General features: G+C 42.1%; 1 protein-coding gene across 2 annotated transcripts; it reads right to left on the bottom strand.

Moving 5' to 3' along the window:
• Positions 1-552: 552 nt before the first annotated feature.
• Positions 553-21,760, bottom strand: LOC124147572 (protein draper-like). Of its 2 annotated transcripts, XM_046518217.2 has the most exons (9): positions 21,681-21,760; positions 12,677-12,824; positions 11,579-11,794; positions 11,115-11,312; positions 6,363-6,506; positions 4,887-5,030; positions 3,717-3,860; positions 1,530-1,644; positions 553-1,347 (listed from the first exon to the last, which is right to left on the bottom strand). In XM_046518217.2, exons 1-9 carry the CDS (start codon positions 21,741-21,743, stop codon positions 1,041-1,043), a joined length of 1,479 nt encoding a protein of 492 aa, XP_046374173.2. In that variant the 5' UTR covers positions 21,744-21,760; the 3' UTR covers positions 553-1,040. The 2 variants fall into 2 exon arrangements, with proteins under 2 accessions (XP_046374173.2, XP_048243466.1); XM_048387509.1 differs by lacking the exon at positions 3,717-3,860.
• Between the last annotated feature and the right edge of the window lie 2,455 nt (positions 21,761-24,215).

Below are 24,215 nucleotides of genomic sequence, written 5' to 3'. Positions count from 1 at the left end.
ATACAACCCTAAATAATGCACACACATGACTATGTGGACTGCTTACCTTGAAGGAAACCGTGAGCTCAGTGTTTTGACGTGATTCCGTTATTAATTGAGCGCAACTGATGGTTAGGACTTGGGCATGTCCTCCACATATACCCCACAAGCCTAGAACACAACTAGTTGTCATCAAGTGCCAAGCTCACAGTTTCCATCCACCATGACCAGTTCACATAATATATATTTTATTACAAGGTCTTCTTGCATGCACAGCCCAAAACTATACTTATAAGGTAAAAGCCAGCTTTAACTTATATGTAGAAAAATACTTACTTTAAATCCTGGTGTATGAGTATAGTTGTGTTAATATTAACAGTTCCCATCAGGGGACATTGGGTCACAGTATAGTGTTTAGTTCTGATTGACCGCCAATGCTGTGTCATGTGATCTGTTTGAAACAAAACCATGCATGCAGGAACATACCTTGTTTATTCAAATATCCTGTTAAAATTCAGTGTTGCATTAAAACAACTGATACAAATGCGTACATCGTTGAAGTTGAACAAAACGTTCATCGTTAAATGCTTTGAAACCTACTTGTACAGGAAATATCAGCCAGCTTCAGGTTTCAAAAGTTGAATATCAGTGCGATGGTTTTTTACTTTCCCGATGTACATGTAAACATACAACCTCGTTCAATGCATTAAGTGTCGGCCAAAGTTACTTGTATGATATATTAACTATAGTGAAAGAAACCGTAATTGAGTTTGCTATGATATTATCGTCGTCATGTGCATAAAATGTATCAAACATGAGCCTAATGCTAACAAAGCTCTCATTGAACTAACATAATTGACATTGAAATTGTGTATGTGTAATGTCTGTGCGTCCATAGACCTGAGGTTACAGAAATACGTAAATAAAGAATTTATTTATTACAATTTTAAACCCCAAAACATAGAAATAAATCTTAGGGTTAATGGGCACCTTTTGGGAGTATACGTACAAATACCAATATATAAGTCTACATAATCCGTAAGTTTGTCACTAGAAAGTCACTAAAGTTTCCTGATCTCACTGTATTCCCCATCCGTTCCACGTGACGTGTTGTCAAGAGGCTCGTACGTCCGTGCTCCAATAGAGTCGGACACGTCACATGTCAGAACAGTGGCATCAGTTCCTAAATCTGTTTTGCCAGATTTAATGGTGCAGTATGTCTCTCCTTTAATCTTGGCGTCATATGAGGCGGCATTGAGACTGTCGTATGTCCTCGTTTCTGAGCCAACGTCATCACTGGCCTGTGATCTTTCAGTTTGAGCGTTTGATACATTGGCTGGGTGCAGTTCAGATGTCTTGTGTAGGCGTCTGGACCGAAGGACATTCAAAGCTCGATGTAAACAAGTACATGAAAGACACCTACACATTATCCTATATGACGACATGTTCATGTCAGGTATGATTCTATCTTTGGACTGAAGAACATATTACATTTTTATTTTTGAAAATATTTATCTTTGAATATATTTTGATCTGATCGACTCATTTACCTGTTCCTTCTCCTCCAGACATCAACACCGACGATGACACCTAATGCAACACCAGCCACGAATGTCACTGTCACGGCAACAACCAACTGGCTAGCATTACATCCGTTACATTCTTCTGAATACATAAAGGAAAAGGTCACTCAATGATTAAAGTCAAGTATGTTTTTTTAAAATTTAAAATGAATATTTAGCAAAACTAAGAGTATAAGCATTGTCATTAAGTACAACTTGATCCTGTGTCTGAAATAGTTTGTGACATTTCACAAACCTGTATGTGATGTGCGGCATTTGAGTTTTGTTTGTTTTTATGAACTGCTCGCTTGCATCGATTTAAAACATAGATTAATGTGTAAATAATGAAAATGTACCAATCGCTACAATTCAATAGACATGACTGTTCGTATTTTGTTTAAAATACAGCCATTGTGTTGATCAGTACTACCATATGTAACTTTGTTGTATTTCCTATTATTATCTTCTTTGGACATGTGCAAACTTATGTCAGCAAACAGCTGAGATGTTAAATTTCCTATCATTTGCTTTGAATCATTAAATAAAGCCAGTCGGGACAATAGCAGGTTTTAAAGTGCTAGCCCAATGAGATACCAAGTCTTTTGGTTTGGCGTGGCCATGGAGATCGATCAAAAACGGGAACACTAACGTTAGTGTTTAACACGCGCCTTGAATTGTTTCTGATATATTGACAGTAGCGGGTGACTTCGCTCAGGTGAACACTACCAAGCTGACTGTCATTCATTTCCCGATGAACGTCAGCATGTCACGTGATTACGTTGTTACATACAGAACTACTTTAGTGGAATTCACGTTGTTACATACAGAACTACTTGAGTGGAATTCCTCAATGTTTAAAAATAACACTAAAAATAATTAGGGAAAACTTTGCGCATCATGGAATTTGCTCGCGAGGCACTGTCTTCATCAGCTGATGAACGTCAACAAATACAACTTCATTCCTTAAATGACTGGATGTAACGCGATTTGATAAACACTTGTTGCAGTTTCAGAAAGATTGATGTTCTTTGTCAAAATGTATTGTCAACTTTGAATAGAGATAACGGTATATAGAAAACTGAACAATATCGTTAAATAGATTTTGAAAAAGATGATTACCCCCTTTAAGATAATGACCACTCCGATATATTCTAATGAAACAGCACAGAGTGAATACATTATTTCCCAGGCCTATTGAGGCTAATAACTCAACGATCAGAGTTCTCAAAATACGAAATAAATTCGACAGTGTACAACACAAGAATGTTACTGTTTCAAACACGTACGGCAGTCACAACACATCATGTTCATCACACCTGATTCATTATAAAGTATTGAGGACAATTTGTAAAGAAATAATTTTCTATCTTTCCGAATGAAAACGATGTTGATCGATGTGACTTTTACTGTGTCACTAATTCACTCCTTACCTTGGCAACATCTTTGATAGTGAATTAGTTTTTCAAAATGATTTAAGTTTTAAGGAAACAATATATTCTTGATATGTCGATTTAACCACTTTAAAGCAAATAGATACACACTTTTTCACTGGCGTATTTCCATTAAATGGAACGGCACAATAGTCGGAATCATGCAATCGACTCTGCTTTACACAGAGATTTTGTTTTTTGTCACTTTATTTCCATTAATTAAAAACGTGTAGCGCATCGATTTCATTAGCTATACATCTCCACTGCTCTTCACACTTCGATTCCAACGCTTAACGTTGCATTTCTTTATTTTACATATATTCAATATATATTTTTAACCTAACGTAGGAAACATAACTGAATTCATGCCAGTGTTTTTTTCTTCTCATGTTAATTCTGATCTTAGCCTGTTTTAAACATGTACAAAAAGTATTCTCCTAAATTTGGTCTTTTTACGTTTTGAATACCATCATTAAATAGTAACTCTCCCATACAGGAGACCCACTACGTTCACAGTTGGGTACAATTTCGATATATGAAACATGTCAATGTTTATCTTTATATGTAAACTCTGATCTTAGCCTGTTTTTAACATGTACAGAAACTACTTTCCCCAATTTGTTCTTTTATGTCTGGAATACTATTATTAAATAGTAGCCTTCTCATAAAGGAGAATCACTTAGTTCAGCAATAAGATACAGTTTTGATACATATTTCAATTTATAATGTAAACTACGGTTATCACCTTCTCTGCAGTCTTCACCCATCGACCCTGGCTCACACCCGGAAACACATGTCCCTCGTACGTGATCACATGGCGAGTCTCCTGCACACTGTCTATCAGTACAAGTTTTGCTGCAGTTCTGTCCATAACTTCCACTTGAACAGGCTGTGGAGAAATCACAATGGTCATGAGTATATAACAAAGCGTCTATTCCAACAAAGTGTTATGTTGTTTGCTTGTTATCATTTCTTGAATGTTATTCCACGCTGATAGAAACACAAATGTAGTTTGTGCCATCGCCAAGTATCAAGTAAAACGGGATAGGATAAGCGGTAATATTTTCTACATTGTTTTTGCTTAAATGTAGGAACAAGCTGTCCCACATTGCTCTCAAACGAAAACCATAACCAGACAAAAGAATATCATACAATGGTTAAATAGTAGTTAACACTGTGTTTGATCATAGTTGCCATGAACACATTAAAACATAACAAAAGGTATATACATATGTTGTTGTTTTTTGTTTCACGAAAAAAGGAACGATTCCTTTTGTACGTGTTCTGATCATAAGTCGGTCCCGGAGACAGAATGTATCATTCATAATGAATCTCAGATTTTCTACATTTTTTATTCTTTGAACACATGCTTGGCAATCAAATATTGCATACCTTGACATATGCGTTTGATTCCAGAGGAATGAGTAATTTCAACACAGCAATGATTTTTCTGTAGAGTCAAAGACAGAGCAACTACTGCCAACCCTTTCTTCTGAAAACTATTAAAAACCTTTACTTCTTGACCTCGTTGCCCTGTATTTGCGATCCGTAAGATAAGATCGCCAGCTTAAATTGGTCTCTTACCGACCAAACGTAACTCAAGAGCCAGTACTCCTATTTGTCCAAATGATTTCTCGTGTATGTAGACTTTGAACTACATATTCAAACGTCTCAGGAAATATTTATTTTAATATGACATAGCACCATATTGCGCCTCAACAGTCAATAACTGTAACAGTGCAAATGTTATTTCTTTACTACTCTCCCCAATTTGTTCTTTTATGTCTGGAATACTATCATTAAATAGTAACCCTTTCATAAAGGAGAGTCACTACGTTCAACAATTGGGGACAATTTCGATACCTATTTCAATGCTTTGGTGCGTTCAATATATCATGTAAACTACGGTTTTCACCCTCTCTGCAGTCTTCACCCATCCACCCTGGCTCACACCCAGAAACACATGTCCCTCTTATGTGATCACATGGCGAGTCTCCTGTACACCTCCTGTCAGTACAAGAGTTGCTGCAGTTCTGTCCATAGCTTCCAATTGAGCATGCTGTGGAGAAATGACAATGAGTTTATTACAAAACGTCTATTGTTAAGAACTGTTAAGTTTATTACTCGTCTAAATTATTACATCTTAAATGTTATTAACTCTGGTAGAAACATAAATGTAGTTTGTGCCATCGCCAAGTATGAGAAAAAACAAGATAGCATCAGCAGTAATATTTTCTAAATGGTTATTGCTTAAATGTATGAACAAGCCGTCTCCCATTGCTCACAAACGAAAACAATAACCAGACAAAAGAATATCATACAATGGTTAAATAATGTAGTTGCCATGAACACATTAAAACTTATAAAAGGCATATATATAAATGTGTGTATTGTTTCAAGTAAAAAGAACGATTCCTATTGTACGTGTTCTGATCATAAGTCGGTCTCCGAGTCAGAATGTATCATTCATAATGAATCTCAGATTTTCTACATTTTTTTATTCTTTGAACACATGTTTGGCAATCAAATATTGCATACCTTGACATATGCGTTTGATTCCAGAGGAATGAGTAATTTCAACACAGCAATGATTTATACTTTATACAACCCTTTCTTCTGAAAACTATTAACAACCTTTTACCCTTGACCTCGTTGCTCTGTATTTGTAACCCGTTTTATGTTAAAAAACATGTCGAGCTTAAATTTGTCCCTTATTGACCAAACGTAACTCAAGAGCCAGTACTCCGATTTTTCAAAATGTTTGTCGTGTATATGTAGACTTTGAATTACATATTCAAAGGTCTCAGGAGATAATATGACATAACACCACATAGCGCCCCAACAGTCAATAACTGTAACAGTGCAAATGTTATTATTTTATTCTTTTAGTTTAGCAATACGTCACATGTTTTGGCAGATCTTACTAATTCCATTCATTTCTAACTGGAGACCGCTTTACTGCCTTTGCAGTCGATGTAGGGACTGGGATACCAAAGCGAAATGTCTGTTAAATATATTGAAACAACCCTCTATCGGTCTTTACATCGATAGAGCACCTGAAACATAGTCAAGCAAAGTTATTGCAGTTTAGTTAGTTTGAACGTCTGTTAATGAAAACATGTGTATTTGTATTGCTTTGTGGCATGGCCATGGCAGATACTACCCTCAACGTCGCAACCAGGTCAGCCAAAGCTGTGGACAATCAAGTAAGACGAGTCCTTTGGGTGAACAACTTCTTTATTACAATTAGTACGACGTTTCGGTGTAGATCCTAACACCAAGTGTATATATGTATAAGTTTCACTTGTATGTTCACATACTTTAAAGATTAATATATTGACGTGTTAGATGTTTGCCTGTTAACAGTGAAATTGTTTATTCAGATGCTCACCTTGTCTACAATCTTCACCAATCCATCCTGCCTCACATCCGGAAATACAGGTCCCTCTTACGTGATCACATTGCGAGTCTCCGGCACATCTTCTTTCAATGCAGGAGTTGCTGCATTGCCGTCCGTAGTTGCCATTTGAACAAACTGAAATAAATAATACATAATGTCATGAATATGACCCAGGCATAGTGCAGTGCTTCAGTAGTAAACAGATGGCAGTCGTAAAGGGATGTCGATCTAAACTTGATTCAGGCAGGATCTACATTGCCGGCCGTATTTGCCATTTGAACAAACTGAAATAGATATAACAATGTTATTAAATATGATCCGGGCATAGTTCAGTACTTGTGCATGATATAGTCCTTAAAACTCATATCTGACACAAATATCTAATATTAAATTAAATATGTAAAGGTGTATTACCACGTCCACTTTGTGTACATCTGACCCTTCGCATTTGGGACCCAAGGTTACTCTAGGACGGGATGATTCAGTGGTATGTTGCCATTACGTAGCTGTAATGTTGCTGACTAATGTACAACATGTACAAACATTGACAAACTCATCAATCATATTTGGTGACAATAGCCCAGGACAGCTAATCCCAAGGAATAAATGTTATTGTACACAGTGTCCAACTTTGTCTGCGCCAAGCAAAACTAACATTTCAAGTAGCATTACTTTACAGAACAGCAAAGGGTAAATGTGTTAATGATAATGAGTGGAAAAGGTAAACAGATGGCAATCTTAATGGGATGTCGATATAAACTTCATTCAGGCATGATCTTCACTGCAGTGTTTGCACTGATATTCGTTGAAAGTACCCAGTCTGTAGATAGATTCATAAAACCGCAATGGTATACTACTTTTTCACACTTCGGTTCTTCCGGTTTGAAAGCTAGGCTTGGAGAGCATCGCTGCTTATGTGGAAGCCATTTCGATACTGATTCCTTGACACGGAAGCACCGGATGCTCTCCAAGCCTCGTTTTCGATCCAAGATGGCGAAAGTGTGAAAAAGGTCAATACGCTTGCGGTATTTGGACGTGTATGCCACATGGAGACATAAACAAAATTACCTAGATTACATATTCATATTACTTTCTCATATTCAATTGCACATGACAACACATATGCCCATTAAAATTGGCTTCATCGTACAGTGATGCATGAGACACAGTCTGTCGGAGCAACTTCACCTCTACGCCTCAGCCCGGGAGCCAGTCAACAGTCACATGGAGACACAACGCCGACTTGATTCTCTCGCCTGTATTACACCATTCTCCGTTTTTCCCTGGTCTACAGTCCACAGAACAGACATCACTCATTGAATCTTCTTACCTGTTTCACACTTACATCTAACAGGTGCCATCTGTTATCAGTTGGATAAAAATGTGAGATACTCTGGTGTTTGAATATAAGAACACACTGTACCTTTACCTTATCCGTATTTACAATATATCAATTAGTTTAACAGTAACTAATATGTATTATTACCTTAAATAAGAAACAAATCAATAAGAAAATAATCGATTATTGTGGGGGCTTCACTATTTTATTTAACAGCTTGCTACGTTTAAATGTAACTGGATATGTTGGAGGATGTTACTGTACATTTTACATCAAATTTCTATGTACATGTAAATGTAGGCAATCTGCCCATGTTCACTACGTAGAGTGTTTTGGAAAGCAGCATAATAAAACTTCGGTTGTAACTTCTGGAGGAAATGGTACAACTAGCTGTATACAATATCTTGAATGCAATTAGTTGTACCAAATGAATTCACACACCGTCAAGTTGTATACAACACGGATCTCGCTTGTGATTCACTGCATTACCGCCGGTATCCTGATTACTTGGTTAATTTTCAGTAAACAGTTTGGAAAAGTAAAGTCTGTGCGAGAATTGTAGTCGCACGGACCACAGTTGTTTATTATTGAATTTGCAAACCCATGGTGAAAAAATATAGACTGGATTTAAAAGCAATAAGTGTTAAATGTTGTTCAAAAGTCAGTTTTGCTTACGACAACTCTAAAATGTGGTCACTTTTTATCGTACATAGATAAAATACAGTTGGACGACATGTTTTATTTTGACAGCTTTATGTAAACTGTGAGAAAACAAAATACAGCCTTATGTCACAACATAATGACACACATATATTAGCATTGTACGGTTATGTATAACGTGACACATTCAATGCGAAACGGTACTTGTTTTATGTGGCTAAAGTATATTTTCCGCCATGACGTCAAAACACGAGAGATCTACACGAACAAAGACAAATCGGCATAACTCTGCTGTGTTTAACTGTGAGCCACTGTATCCGCTAGGGCTGGGACGGGTAACTCGGGTACCCGGGTCGGGTGGGTACTGAGTAGGACACGGGTACCCACAGAACTACCCGCACCCGTGGTTAGTCACGGGATATATTGTTAATGACAAAAAATATCTAAAACTCTATGGTTACACTACAAGTCACTATTGTTCGCATTTCTTTCTGACTATGCACCCATTCCTTCTGACCTTTATAGGTTTAAAACTTCAGTGTAGGCATGACCAGATCGTTTTATACGTGTATCTAAATACATTTTACCAGGGCTACGGCTAAACTATTCCCAATCGGACTTTTTACACCAAAGCCTTGAGACATACAGCGGGTATCCGGGTAGGGTCGGGCAATAGCGTGGTGGGTACCCGGGTAGTAAATTTGGACTCGTCCCAGCCCTAGTATCCGTCATGTCCGTGGTGAACATTTGATATGGCTCCACGACAATACATTCTAGTATAGTACCCAAACAGTTCCAACACAGCAACGACATTTATTTAGATTGGCTTCTAAAAAATCCTAAAGAAATAATTCAAATTTCGTAATAGTATAGAAAAATGTCCTGCAAAAATCATGAAAGTATTCTGTAGTCAGCTTAAACAAGATACTTTTAGGTTTTATCAGAATTTACAAGAAACGTTGAAATCGGTACCACGAAAAAACCCAGAATGCTACGCTTGATCAGACCAACAGCTCCCGACTCCTCACCACATCCACAAATGCAGACCCAACCCTCAGAGATCATGACCCGCCTCCTCTCAAGAACAGCAAATGGTCGGCCCCTATTTATACTTGCACCTGATGCAACCTCAATGTTTATCAATGTTCCGCCATTCAAACAATAAAAAACAAATGTAAAACAATAGTTTTGTCCACACTCGTGTATGCAAATAAAAATATAATGTCACGAATTTTCTTCAGGTATACATTCACTTTTAAGTTACGAAATGCAGTGGCATTTTTATTCAACCTATTTATATTCATTTCACATAATGAATATTTCACGAATCTCCATAGGAAATATATAAATGATGCAGTATGTTACATGACGATGTTAATTTCTGTTTTCAAACAAACAGCAGATTAACAAAGTTTCATAAATGGTATGTCAGTTTTGATGAAACAGTTATGGAAAAATGTACTCACTGATGCAGTGAAAAAACATTTTCTGTGTGAAACGACATTCAGGAGATATTCAAAATATAATTCAAGATTGAAACTGTAAACCACTTCATGAAATGAATGTGCTGTCTACTATTTCACCCGCACACCATCACATGACATCACTACCGGTAACCTCCCTTCACAACACTGCCAGTTCACTGATAGCAGTATACGTATGTTTAGAGTAGGTTTTCCCTTGATGCCGGGAACCGCATACATACATACACGATGAAAGGTAAATAATCAGAATCAATATGAAATCAACATGTTCTGTTTGTTTTTATGTTTCCGTTCTAGACTTGATACAAAGTAGAAAGGCAGACCAATACCGACGTCAGTGTGCGTGATTTTGTGTCAGTCATGTAATTTTGTAACATTGTTCAACATGGACGTTCGGTTCAGAGTTTTTACGGCGTTTCGAAAACGAATATAGGGTTAGTGGAGACTTTCACATAGACTGTCGTTTCAAATAAAACTGTGAAAAGCATAATCGGAGAATGAGACCGATTTAAATGTCGAAATTCAAAATTTGTTACAGGGTTGTTTTACTTACCTACCTTTCATTGGTCCTATGTTGATAGGTGACACTTAGGATACCGAAAAGCATAACGTACAGACGTAAATCGGAGTAGCCATTTCTGTTAATACATTGACGTGTAAATATGATATTTTGATACGCGTTTATATTGGCTGCGTGCGCATGAAAACAGAGCATGTTCTATTTCGTCCAACAAGTTGCATACGTCAAAGGTTGGACCGACGTGCCTGTTCACACAATGCAATACATGTAGCAACACTTTGTATACAACTAGTTGTACCATGTGAATGCCTCTTTAGTAATTAAGTTTACATCATTAGATGCCAGATGCCAATATAGGTATGGTACAACTTCTTTCCTTGACATGTATTGTTCTGAAGCGTCCGGCAACTTCACTTTAAGTTTCAATTCCATTTCATTTGATCTTATCACATTTTCATTGTTCATTACATTACAAGGGGATTTCACGTTTAGTTGATTACAAGGGGATTTCACGTTTAGTTGATTGCAAGGTAAGTTTATGTTTAGTTTAGTTTAGTTTAGTCTTCCACTGCGAACCATGTATATTTGATAAGCTCATGTAGGAGTCCGTGGTAGTTTTAGACATTGCGACTGCTAACAAACATACGCTACAGTTATTGAATGTGTTGCTAGATAAATATAGAGGTCAGATAAAAGGTACAGCTTAAAATCAGTTGTCTGCTATCAGCAATTATCCATACCATAAATCTCCACTTCACACAGAATTAGCTTCATGCTGTGTGTGATGGTGAAGTATCTCCCTGTGCCGTCACACGTCACGTCGTACACGCTGTTGTCTGTTTCAGCTGTGTCAGAGGGGAATGTGTAGCAGGTGACGCCGGGTGTAGAGCTGCTGCAGTTACTCAGGGAGAGGACAGCAGTCCTGACCAAATGAGGATCTAAAACAGGCAATGCAATAAATGACATACTGAAGGAGGGTGACAATGTGCTCTTTAACAGTGACAAATGGCATATCAAATGACACTTGGTATCATCCTGTTGTTTAAACATGTGGGAACGTCAAACAAGACCGCGTGACGACATTCAGTTTAAATATGTGAGAAACATTTTAAGTTGTTTTTGATCGGCAGACACTAACATTCTTTGTGATGCATCAACGTAATATCCCAATAAATCAAATAACGCTGCCTGAACTGATACATACATCCTACCCGGTTGTATATCCTGACGTCGTGTATCCTGTACTGCTGGCCAAGGTCCACTGTCCACACAGCTGTAGAGTTCTTAAAAGCAGAGTGAAAACAGGAGTTGTGGTTCACATCCTGGTCCCGGTTCCCATCCACAACTTTGTCTGCAGTCCAGCCTTTATCTGCATAGTCAGTTGGGGACGAAGTTGCTGTCTTGCTGTAGGCAACGTTCCCTTAAATTAAACTTTTAATTAACTTTAACATTGTATTTTATATGTGGGAAAAGTAACTTTTTAAACTTCCTAGGAATTTGATCTTGCTGGTTCCAAGATATCAGTGATATTTGCAAAAAATAGTAAAAAGAATAGAGTACTGATAGAGTCTCACATTCTTGCTAAAGAATCAAAGTTCAAATTTCAAACCACATAAAACAACGAATTACAAAGTATGTGATCACGCAACCGTGTGGATGTCAGTAATTTGATATACAAACTACAGATGGGGTGAGTGTGGTATTACCTAAGAGGGAAAACATGGGATTCAAGACTTTTTTCCTGCACATTGTTACAAAGTGATGCCCCATGTTGAACGGTTAACCTAGAAATCGGTTAATATAGAACTAAAATGCAAAAACAGTAAATAACCACACAAGATCAGTGAATAATTAACAAATTATATTGAAAAACGATAAAGTTTACATTTGCAAGAGGCAATAATACAATGGGTCAAACAAGTGGCCACAGAAATAAAAAAACAGGCCTTAAAATAAGTCAGTACGAATAAACAATGTCGTACGTCTGGAATGTGAAAATGGATCTAGAATTGTGTTGAGAACTGTGGCAGGCATTCAATGTTTTCAGACTGGTATCCCGTCCACACTGGGCAAGTATATATGTGCGACTGAAGTCAGGACGCAAAAGGTCTCGAGTCTCGCTCTTAAACAGACAGCCTTCTAGAGAACTCCTACCTCCTCTGTCCCCTCCCTCTCTCATACACATCTCACGCACGCACCTTAATTATAGCATCGACCCTTTGAGCATCCACATGTTATTGTACAAGAATGGAAACGCTGATCATTGACCAAATAAAAACTGATTCTTGTGCCAAGAACACACCTCTCTGACAGGTTTGCCCATTCCCACCAAGCCATCCAGGATCACAGGCACCGTTGCAGACTCCAGTTGCCTGGTTACAGGGCGGAGAACAGTGGCAGGAGTAGCTGCAGGTGTCTCCAAACCTTCCGCCTTGGCAGGTAGTACCTGTATAATGTACACGTACAACAAACTTAGATCAGGTTAATATAAAATATCAAACTAAATATTTTCTGTAAGAAAGGTCATTGACCGACATAAATGAAGTGCATACTATCAGCTCACAAATTTCTCAGTTCACGTTTCATTATAGAACATTTCTGTTCTTGAAGGTATGCTTGAAATATAACAGATGCCGAACACATTTTATTTTTTGATAATGTGTGGTTGCCATAAGGCGAGTACATTGTTGGATGGTCGAATAACATATTTATTCGGTACACACGAGACGCCCTATCCACTGGACTAACCAGAAGCTCCATCAACGGGACTAACCAGACGCTTCCTTCAGCTACACTAAACAGAGAATCTCTCCACTGAACTAACCAGACGCCCCATCAGCTACAGTTCCCCGAAGAACTAACAAAGGGATCTTTCCTCTGAACTTACCAGATGCTCCATCAGCTACCCTACCCAGACGCTCTATCCACTGGAGTTGCCAGACGCTCCATCAAATACACTACCCAGGCGCTATATCAACTAAACTAACCAGACTCTCCATTAGCTACACTAACCAGACTCTCATAATCCACTAGACTAACCAGATGCTCCATCAGCTATACTAACGAGACGCTCCATCCACTAGGCTAAAAAGACCCTCCATGCAGCAACACCAACAAGACGTTCTATCCACTGGAATAACCAGACGCTCCATCAGCTACTCTACCCTGACGCTCTATCCACTAGACTAACGAGATGCTCCTTCAACTTCACTAACGAGACGCTCCATCCACTAGACTAACCAGGCGCTCCATCAGCTACACTAACCAGGCGCTCCTTCAGCTACACTACCCAGACCCTTCATCAGCTACTCTACCCTGACGCTCTATCCACTAAACTAACGAGATGCTCCTTCAACTACACTAACGAGACGCTCCATCCACTAGACTAACCAGACCCTCCATCAGCTACACTAACCAGACGCTCTATCCACTAGACTAACGAGATGCTCCTTCAACTACACTAACGAGACGCTCCATCCACTAGACTAACCAGGCGCTCCATCAGCTACACTAACCAGGCGCTCCTTCAGCTACACTACCCAGGCCCTTCATCAGCTACTCTACCCTGACGCTCTATCCACTAAACTAACGAGATGCTCCTTCAACTACACTAACCAGACGCTCCATCCACTAGACTAGCCAGACCCTCCATCAGCTACACTAACCAGGCGCTCCTTCAGCTACACTACCCTGACGCCTTACCCACTACACTGACCAGACCCTTCATCAGCTACACTAACCAGACGCTCCATCAACTACACTAACCAGACGATTTATCAACTGGACTAACTAGACGCTCCAACAGCTATACTGGCGAGACGTTCCATCAGCTAAACTTACCAGACGCTCCATCGGCAATACTGACCAGACGATTTATCCAGTAGAGTAACCACTAACCAGACTCTCCATCAGCTACAGTACACCTCTAGACTAACCGGGCGAGTAATCCACTGGATTAATAAGACGCTCCATCAGCTACACTAAACAGACGATCTATCCACTGAACTAACCAGATGCTCCATCAGCTACCCTACCCAGACGCTCTATCCACTGGAGTTGCCAGACGCTCCATCAAATACACTACCCAGGCGCTATATCAACTAAACTAACCAGACTCTCCATTAGCTACACTAACCAGACTCTCGTAATCCACTAGACTAACCAGATGCTCCATCAGCTATACTAACGAGACGCTCCATCCACTAGGCTAAAAAGACCCTCCATGCAGCAACACCAACAAGACGCTCTATCCACTGGAATAACCAGACGCTCCATCAGCTACTCTACCCTGACGCTCTATCCACTTGACTAACGAGATGCTCCTTCAACTACACTAACGAGACGCTCCATCCACTAGACTAACCAGGCGCTCCATCAGCTACACTAACCAGGCGCTCCTTCAGCTACACTACCCAGACCCTTCATCAGCTACTCTACCCTGACGCTCTATCCACTAGACTAACGAGATGCTCCTTCAACTACACTAACCAGACGCTCCATCCACTAGACTAACCAGGCGCTTCATCAGCTACACTAACCAGGCGCTCCTTCAGATACACTACCCTGACGCCTTACCCACTACACTGACCAGACCCTTTATCAGCTACACTAACCAGACGCTCCATCAACTACACTAACCAGACGATTTATCAACTGGACTAACTAGACGCTCCAACAGCTATACTGGCGAGACGCTCCATCAGCTAAACTTACCAGACGCTCCATCGGCAATACTGACCAGACGATTTATCTAGTAGAGTAACCACTAACCAGACTCTCACCAGCTACAGTACACTTCTGGACTAACCGGGCGAGTAATCCACTGGATTAATAAGATGCTCCATCAGCTACACTAAACAGACGATCTATCCACTGAACTAACCAGATGCTCCATCAGCTACCCTACCCAGACGCTCTATCCACTGGAGTAGCCAGGCGCTCCATCACCTACACTACCCAGGCGCTATATCAACTAAACTAACCAGACTCTCCATTAGCTACACTAACCAGACTCTCGTAATCCACTAGACTAACCAGATGCTCCATCAGCTATACTAACGAGACGCTCCATCCACTAGGCTAAAAAGACCCTCCATGCAGCAACACCAACAAGACGCTCTATCCACTGGAATAACCAGACGCTCCATCAGCTACACTAACCAGACGCTCCATCAGCTACAGTTCACCTCTGGACTAACCGGGCGAGTAATCCACTGGATTAATAAGACGCTCCATCAGCTATACTAAACAGACGATCTATCCACTAGACTAACCAGACCCTTCATCAACTACACTAACCAGACGCTTCATCAGCTATACAGACCAGACGCTCCATCAGCTACACTAACCAAACGATTTATGCACTGGACTAACAAGAGGCTCCATCAGCTATACTGACGAGACGCTCCATCAGCTATACTGACCAGATGATTTATCCAGTAGACTAACCACTAACCAGACGCTCCATCAGCTATGCTTCCGAGACGCTCTATCCAGTAGACTAACCAGGTGCTCTATCAGCTGCACTACCAAGACGGTTTATCAGCTACTCTGCCCAGGTGCTCCATCCACTAGACAAACCAGACCCTCCATCAGCTACACTAACCAGAATCTCTTTTCAGTAGACTAACCAGACGCTCCATCAGCTACACTACCAAGACGCTCTGACCATAATTAGACTACCCAAAGGTTCTATCAGCTAAACTACCAAGACGCTCCATCAGCTACTCTACCCAGACGCTCTATCCACAGGACTAACTAGACGCTCAATCCACTAGGCAAAAAAAGATGATCTATCAACTGGTCTAACCTGACGCTATATCAACTACACTAACCAGACGATTTATCCAGTAGACTAACCAGACCCTTCATCAACTACACTAACCAGACGATTTATCCAGTAGACTAACCAGACCCTTCATCAACTACACTAACCAGACGATTTATCCAGTAGACTAACCAGACCCTTCATCAACTACACTAACCAGACGATTTATCCAGTAGACTAACCAGACGCTCCATCAACTATACTAACCAGACGATTTATCCAGTAGACTAACCAGACGCTCCATCAGCTTCACTACCCTGACGCTCTATCCACTAGACTAAGCACACCCTCCTTCAGCTACACTACCCTGATGCTCTATCCACTTAACTAGCCAGATAATCCAATCTGTACATTACCCAGACGCTCTATCCATTGGAATAACCAGATGCTTCAATAGGTACACTACCCTGACAAACGCTCCATCAGCTTCACTGCCCAGACGCTCTATCCGCTGGTTCAACCGGACGCTCTGTCCACTACACCGCAGACGCAGTCTTGTATAACAGACATTCATTGATTATTGTTATTCGAGGAAGTAATACCAAAGAGATGGCTCGTTGCATCACTATGTGCTCCTGTAAGATTATTTTCTTAAATTATTTGAAGCTTAAAGTTAACATGGTAAAGCTTACTCGTTTGTGTTGGCATTTCTCGGGACCGAAATTGTGTAACGGTGTTACAATGTGGTAAGTGAGAACGTATTATAAATAACATACAAGACTGACAACGTGCCTGTTATAAGCTGTATCGTCCAGACCGCCAACACCACGCTCTATCCACTGGACTAACCAGACGCTCTAACCACTGAAGTAGAGAGACGCTCTATCCACGGGACTACTCGGACGCTCTATCCACGGGACTACCCAGACGCTCGATCCGCTTCACGAACCAGACGCTCTACCAGTTACACTAACCAGACGCTCTATCCAATACACTACAAAGACGCTCCATCATCTACACTAACCAGACGCTCCATCAGCTACACTAACCAGACGCTCCATCAGCTACACTATCCAGACGCTCCATCAGCTACACTAACCAGACGCTCCATCAGCTACACTAACCAAACGCTCCATCAGCTACACTAACCAGACGCTCCATCAGCTACACTAACCAGACGCTCCATCAGCTACACTAACCAGACGCTCTACCAGCTACACTAATCATACGCTCTACCAGCTACACTAACCAGACGCTCTACCAGCTAAACTACCCAGGCGCTCTACCAGCTACACTACCCAGGCGCTCCACCAGCTACACTACCCAGACGCTCTACCAGCTACACTAATCAGACGCTCCATCAGCTACACTAATCAGACGCTCTACCAGCTACACTAATCAGACGCTCCACCAGCTACACTACCCAGACGCTCTACCAGCTACACTAATCAGAGGCTCCACCAGCTACACTACCCAGACGCTCTACCAGCTACACTAATCAGACGCTCCACCAGCTACACTACCCAGACGCTCTACCAGCTACACTAATTAGACGCTCTACCAGCTACACTAATCAGACGCTCTACCAGCTACACTACCCAGACGCTCTACCAGCTACACTAATCAGACGCTCCACCAGCTACACTACCAAGACGCTCCATCAGCTACACCACCCAGACGCTCTACCAGCTACACTAATCAGAGGCTCCACCAGCTACACTACCAAGACGCTCCACCAGCTACACTACCCAGACGCTCTACCAGCTACACTAATCAGACGCTCTACCAGCTACACTAATCAGACGCTCTACCAGCTACACTAACCAGACGCTCTACCAGCTACACTACCAAGACGCTCCACCAGTTACACTACCAAGACGCTCTACCAGCCACACTACCAAGACGCTCTACCAGCTACACTACCAAGACGCTCTACCAGCTACACTAACCAGACGCTCCACCAGCTACACTTATCAGACGCTCTACCAGCTACACTACCAAGACGCTCTACCAGCTACACTACCAAGACGCTCCACCAGCTACACTAATCAGACGCTCTACCAGCTACACTACCCAGACGCTCCACCAGCTACACTACCAAGACGCTCTACCAGCTACACTAATCAGACTACCCAGACGCTCCATCAGCTACACTACCCAGTCGCTCCATCAGCTACACTACCAAGACGCTCTACCAACTACACTAATCGGACGCTCCACCAGCTACACTACCCAGACGCTCTACCAGCTACACTAATCAGACGCTTCATAAGCTACACTAACCAGAGCTCTACCCATTCGACGAAACAGACGCTCTATCCACTGCACTACCCAGTCGCTCCATCAGCTACACTACCAAGACGCTCCATCAGCTACACTACCCAGACGCTCTATCAGCTACACTAACGAGACTCTCCATCAGCTACACTAACCAGAGCTCTACCCACTGGACTAATCAGACGCTCAACCAGCTACACAAACCAGACGCTACATCAGCTACACTACCCAGACGTTCTATCCACTGCACTACCAAGACGCTCCATCAGCTACACTACCCAGACGCTCCATCAGCTACACTACCCAGACGTTTCATCAGCTACACTACCCAGACGATCCATCAGCTACACTACCCTGACGCTCCATCAGCTACACTACCCAGACGATCCATCAGCTACACTACCCAGACGTTTCATCAGCTACACTGCCCAGACGCTCCATCAGCTACACTACCCAGACGATCCATCAGCTACACTACCCAGACGCTCCATCAGCTACACTACCCAGACGATCCATCAGCTACACTACCCAGACGCTCCATCAGCTACACTACCCAGACGATCCATCAGCTACACTGCCCAGACGCTCCATCAGCTACACTGCCCGGACGCTCCATCAGCTACACTACCCTGACGCTCCATCAGCTACACTACCCAGACGCTCTACCAGCTACACTAATCAGACGCTTCATAAGCTACACTAACCAGAGCTCTACCCATTCGACGAAACAGACGCTCTATCCACTGCACTACCCAGTCGCTCCATCAGCTACACTACCAAGACGCTCCATCAGCTACACTACCCAGACGCTCTATCAGCTACACTAACGAGACTCTCCATCAGCTACACTAACCAGAGCTCTACCCACTGGACTAATCAGACGCTCAACCAGCTACACAAACCAGACGCTACATCAGCTACACTACCCAGACGTTCTATCCACTGCACTACCAAGACGCTCCATCAGCTACACTACCCAGACGCTCCATCAGCTACACTACCCAGACGTTTCATCAGCTACACTACCCAGACGATCCATCAGCTACACTACCCTGACGCTCCATCAGCTACACTACCCAGACGATCCATCAGCTACACTACCCAGACGTTTCATCAGCTACACTGCCCAGACGCTCCATCAGCTACACTACCCAGACGATCCATCAGCTACACTACCCAGACGCTCCATCAGCTACACTACCCAGACGATCCATCAGCTACACTACCCAGACGCTCCATCAGCTACACTACCCAGACGATCCATCAGCTACACTGCCCAGACGCTCCATCAGCTACACTGCCCGGACGCTCCATCAGCTACACTACCCAGACGATCCATCAGCTACACTACCCAGACGATCCATCAGCTACACTACCCAGACGCTCCATCAGCTACACTGCCCAGACGCTCCATCAGCTACACTACCCAGACGATCCATCAGCTACACTGCCCAGACGCTCCATCAGCTACACTAACCAGACGATCCATCATCACACTACCCAGACGCTCCATCAGCTACACTAACCAGAGCTCTACCCACTGGACTACCCAGACGCTCTATCCACTGGACTACCCAGACGCTCTACCAGCTACACTACCGAGACTCTCCATCAGCTACACTAACCAGAGCTCTACCCACTGGACTAAACAGACGCTCTATCCACTGGACTAATCAGATGCTCAAGCAGCTACACAAACCAGACGCTACATCAGCTACACTACCCAGACGTTCTATCCACTGCACTACCAAGACGCTCCATCAGCTACACTACCCAGACGCTCCATCAGCTACACTACCCAGACGTTTCATCAGCTACACTGCCCAGACGCTCCATCAGCTACACTACCCAGACGATCCATCAGCTACACTACCCTGACGCTCCATCAGCTACACTACCCAGAAGATCCATCAGCTACACTACCCAGACGTTTCATCAGCTACACTGCCCAGACGCTCCATCAGCTACACTACCCAGACGATCCATCAGCTACACTACCCAGACGCTCCATCAGCTACACTACCCAGACGATCCATCAGCTACACTACCCAGACGCTCCATCAGCTACACTACCCAGACGATCCATCAGCTACACTACCCAGACGCTCCATCAGCTACACTGCCCGGACGCTCCATCAGCTACACTACCCAGACGATCCATCAGCTACACTACCCAGACGATCCATCAGCTACACTACCCAGACGCTCCATCAGCTACACTGCCCAGACGCTCCATCAGCTACACTACCCAGACGATCCATCAGCTACACTGCCCAGACGCTCCATCAGCTACACTAACCAGACGATCCATCATCACACTACCCAGACGCTCCATCAGCTACACTAACCAGAGCTCTACCCACTGGACTACCCAGACGCTCTATCCACTGGACTACCCAGACGCTCTACCAGCTACACTACCGAGACTCTCCATCAGCTACACTAACCAGAGCTCTACCCACTGGACTAAACAGACGCTCTATCCACTGGACTAATCAGATGCTCAACCAGCTACACAAACCAGACGCTACATCAGCTACACTACCCAGACGCTCTATCCACTACACTACCCAGACGCTCTATCCACTACACAGCTTGTGTAGACCATCGACCGATATTGAGATAATATATCTTTTATAGGAATCTGTATAATGATGGTGGGGTGAGGTAAAATGAGGTTTAACGTCGAGTTCAAGATTATTGCACTTATATGCAATGTACGTGTGTGTCTGCTTGTACTAGTCCGGACTAATGCCAGTGGTAGCCCACTGAGATAACATGCCACAGTTTAACACTGGACTAACCAGACGAATTATCCACTAGACTAAACAAACGCTCCATCATCTACACTACCCAGACGCTCCATCAGTTACAGTACCCCACTTGACTAACCGGAAGATCTATCCACTGGACTAACCGGAAGATCTATCCACTAGGCTAAACAGACGCTCCATCGTCTACACTACCCAGACGCCTCATCAGCTACAGTACCCCACTTGACTAACCGGAAGATCTATCCACTGGACTAACCAGACGCTCCACCATCTACTCTCCCAGACGCTCCATCAGCTACACTATCCATACGCTCTATCCACTACAGCGTAGACGCAGTCTTGGCGAACAAGACAACAATGTAGTTGACATTTATCCTGACCGAAACTGTGTAACAGTTTACAATAAGGTAAGTAAGAAAGTGTGATGTCCTGGATGAAATAAAGAGAACAACTTACAAAAGCAACATACAATGACTGACAATCTACCTTATAAGCTGTATCGTCCAGGCCGTCATCACCACGCTGACAACCAGAATCCACAAACCCGCCATGTTTCACAACCAGGAAGTTTTTTCCGATTGACTGTATGGCTTGGTAATACTATATATTCGATAAGCGGGAGGCTGCTTACATACAATGAAATCATATTATAAGCATTTATATGACCAGGCGAGTAAACACAGCGAAGGCTCTGAATTCACATTCAAACATGTCGTCTGTATTCGGTCAACACTTCAAAACAAGTAACCGTGAAGTGCTGTAATGGAATTCCGCTTTAAAAACATATCATCACTTCAAGGGTTATTTGTGCATAACGTGGACATGGTATACAGGTTTATTGTCAAGTAACATTTTGTCTGATGCAATGTTATGGCTGCGGGCCTGGTTTGAAGGTAGAAAGTGGCTTTTTAAAATGACGCATGTGCATGTTTCTTTGTCGTGTATCATATCGCAAGGAATGGCCCAATGGCCCAAGGTGTCACTAGTCGGAGCTTATCGTGGGTTCGAATCAAATATTCGACCCTTTTACGATCATCGCATATGGTCCAATGCCCAAGGTGTCACTAGTCGGAGCTTATCGTGGGTTCGAATCCAATATTCGAACCTTTTACGATCATCGTATATGTCAAGGGTTTTCGGTTTTCATAAAATGAGACACTTCCACCTTCGTCAGTACATGATACGACACATTCATGAACACTATGTTATGTTAGTCATATGAATGAGACATACGCACATCAAGTGTCTGTGTGACATAGGAATCAGACACTCTTCCTCGCTGTGTCTCAGTACTAATGAGTCAGAGAAACTTTAAGATAAAAAAAGATACACAAACGACCTTTGTATTACAGTCGTCACATGGAGTCATTGGAGAATATCATGGCAAATGTCGATTAGACAAAATGGAGAGTAGTTCTTTCATATACTTCTTTAATTGTGTGACTGAATGAAAAGCATGACATTAAACATTGTTCCAGTATCCTTGTAACCGAGAGAGGGGATCAACTGGAGTGTGAATGCAGGACTTTCACCAGTGGCATCGCAACAGACAAGGAACAAATTGCAGTACACAAATGTGGATAAAGGTTATTGAAAAGAAACTACACGACTTCCTCCAATTGTTAGCAAAACGTTATAACGGCATGATGTTACAATATAAAGGCAAAGGTTATTTAGGTTCGTTATCAGGTTGAGATACGTATACGTGTACGTTTACGTCAATCAAAATCAACAAATAATACATCTCCCCATGAAGGATGTACATTACACTATCATGTGAATTAGTCTCATTGGATATACTTCCGTGTCACGTCTGTTTAAATGTTACGGATGTATATACTGAAATACAGGGTATTGTAAACAAACCACAACTACAACGGCAGGAAGTAATGGACACAAACAACGAATTAGTTTATAGCTTCATAAATTCATTTTCACTGCACAGGCGTTGGTTTTCGTACACTGTAACACAGTTTCAGTGTAACTAGTTATAGTATTTATAGCTAGGTAGGGTGCAATCTACAAGAGCTCAAGGGCAAATAGTCAATGGAGACACAGCCCTGTCAGGCATCAATATTACAGTTACATCGATTAATATTGATTGGAAACTGTGGCACATTTACCTAAGTTCTTCATAAGGTGAAATTAAATTACTACGAATATAAAACAACCAGGGAGGTGTTAAGTGCGACATAAAGACAAACCAGTGAGAATGTCATAAATATGTGAACAACCAGACAACAATATATAGTCACCAGAGACAACAGTATGTCACGTGTACAGAATTATAAAAAAGGAATCACAGAGGCCACGTCAATGTGCCCCTTTTGGACATATTATGTCATTTATTGAATCTTTGTAATGATAGGGGTGAGGTGAAGTGGGACTTAACGTCATGTATAGGATTGTTGCACTTATATTGCATGTGCGTGTGTGTCTGCTGCCAATTATATTACGCAAGTCCCCTGATTATAACATGCCGCAGTTTAACATGAATACCCAAATCAGACACAGTATACTGACCCTGAGCTTACCAGTCCTTGTTTTAGCCCCTTAATGCCGAGCGTTAGGTACCATCTTTTAACGTCTTGTGGTATGACGCGGTAGGGGATCGAAGCACCAACCTTCCGCTCTCCGTGAAGACGATCTACCATTAGTGAATTGCATGATTACCATGAGTACATCGACAAGGTAGTTGCTTGCTAAATATAATGAGTGTGAGTAATATAAACGTATATAGAGTCAAATCTGCGATCGTAACACAGGCAGACATAGCAGGTATCATATCCATTGGGCAATGGAGCATGTGCTGAATAACAATCAGATACGCCCCTTACAGCTTCCTCTAGGGAAATGTTATCAATACATTAGTCCGGACTGATGCCGATTTATATTATTACCTACTGAGAATACATGAATACCCCACTCAGACACAGTATACTGACTCCGAGCCGACCAGTCCTTGTTTTAGCCCCTTAATGCCGAGGGCCAGACAGGGTAACAACAAGTACCATCTTTTAGCG

This window comes from Haliotis rufescens, unplaced genomic scaffold, assembly GCF_023055435.1.
Source record: "Haliotis rufescens isolate VD_foot unplaced genomic scaffold, xgHalRufe1.0.p SCAF_7, whole genome shotgun sequence".
In the NCBI taxonomy this organism is placed as follows: domain Eukaryota; kingdom Metazoa; phylum Mollusca; class Gastropoda; order Lepetellida; family Haliotidae; genus Haliotis; species Haliotis rufescens.
The sequence above is the reverse complement of the archived record's forward strand: the minus strand, read 5'-3'. Positions and strand labels throughout refer to the sequence as shown.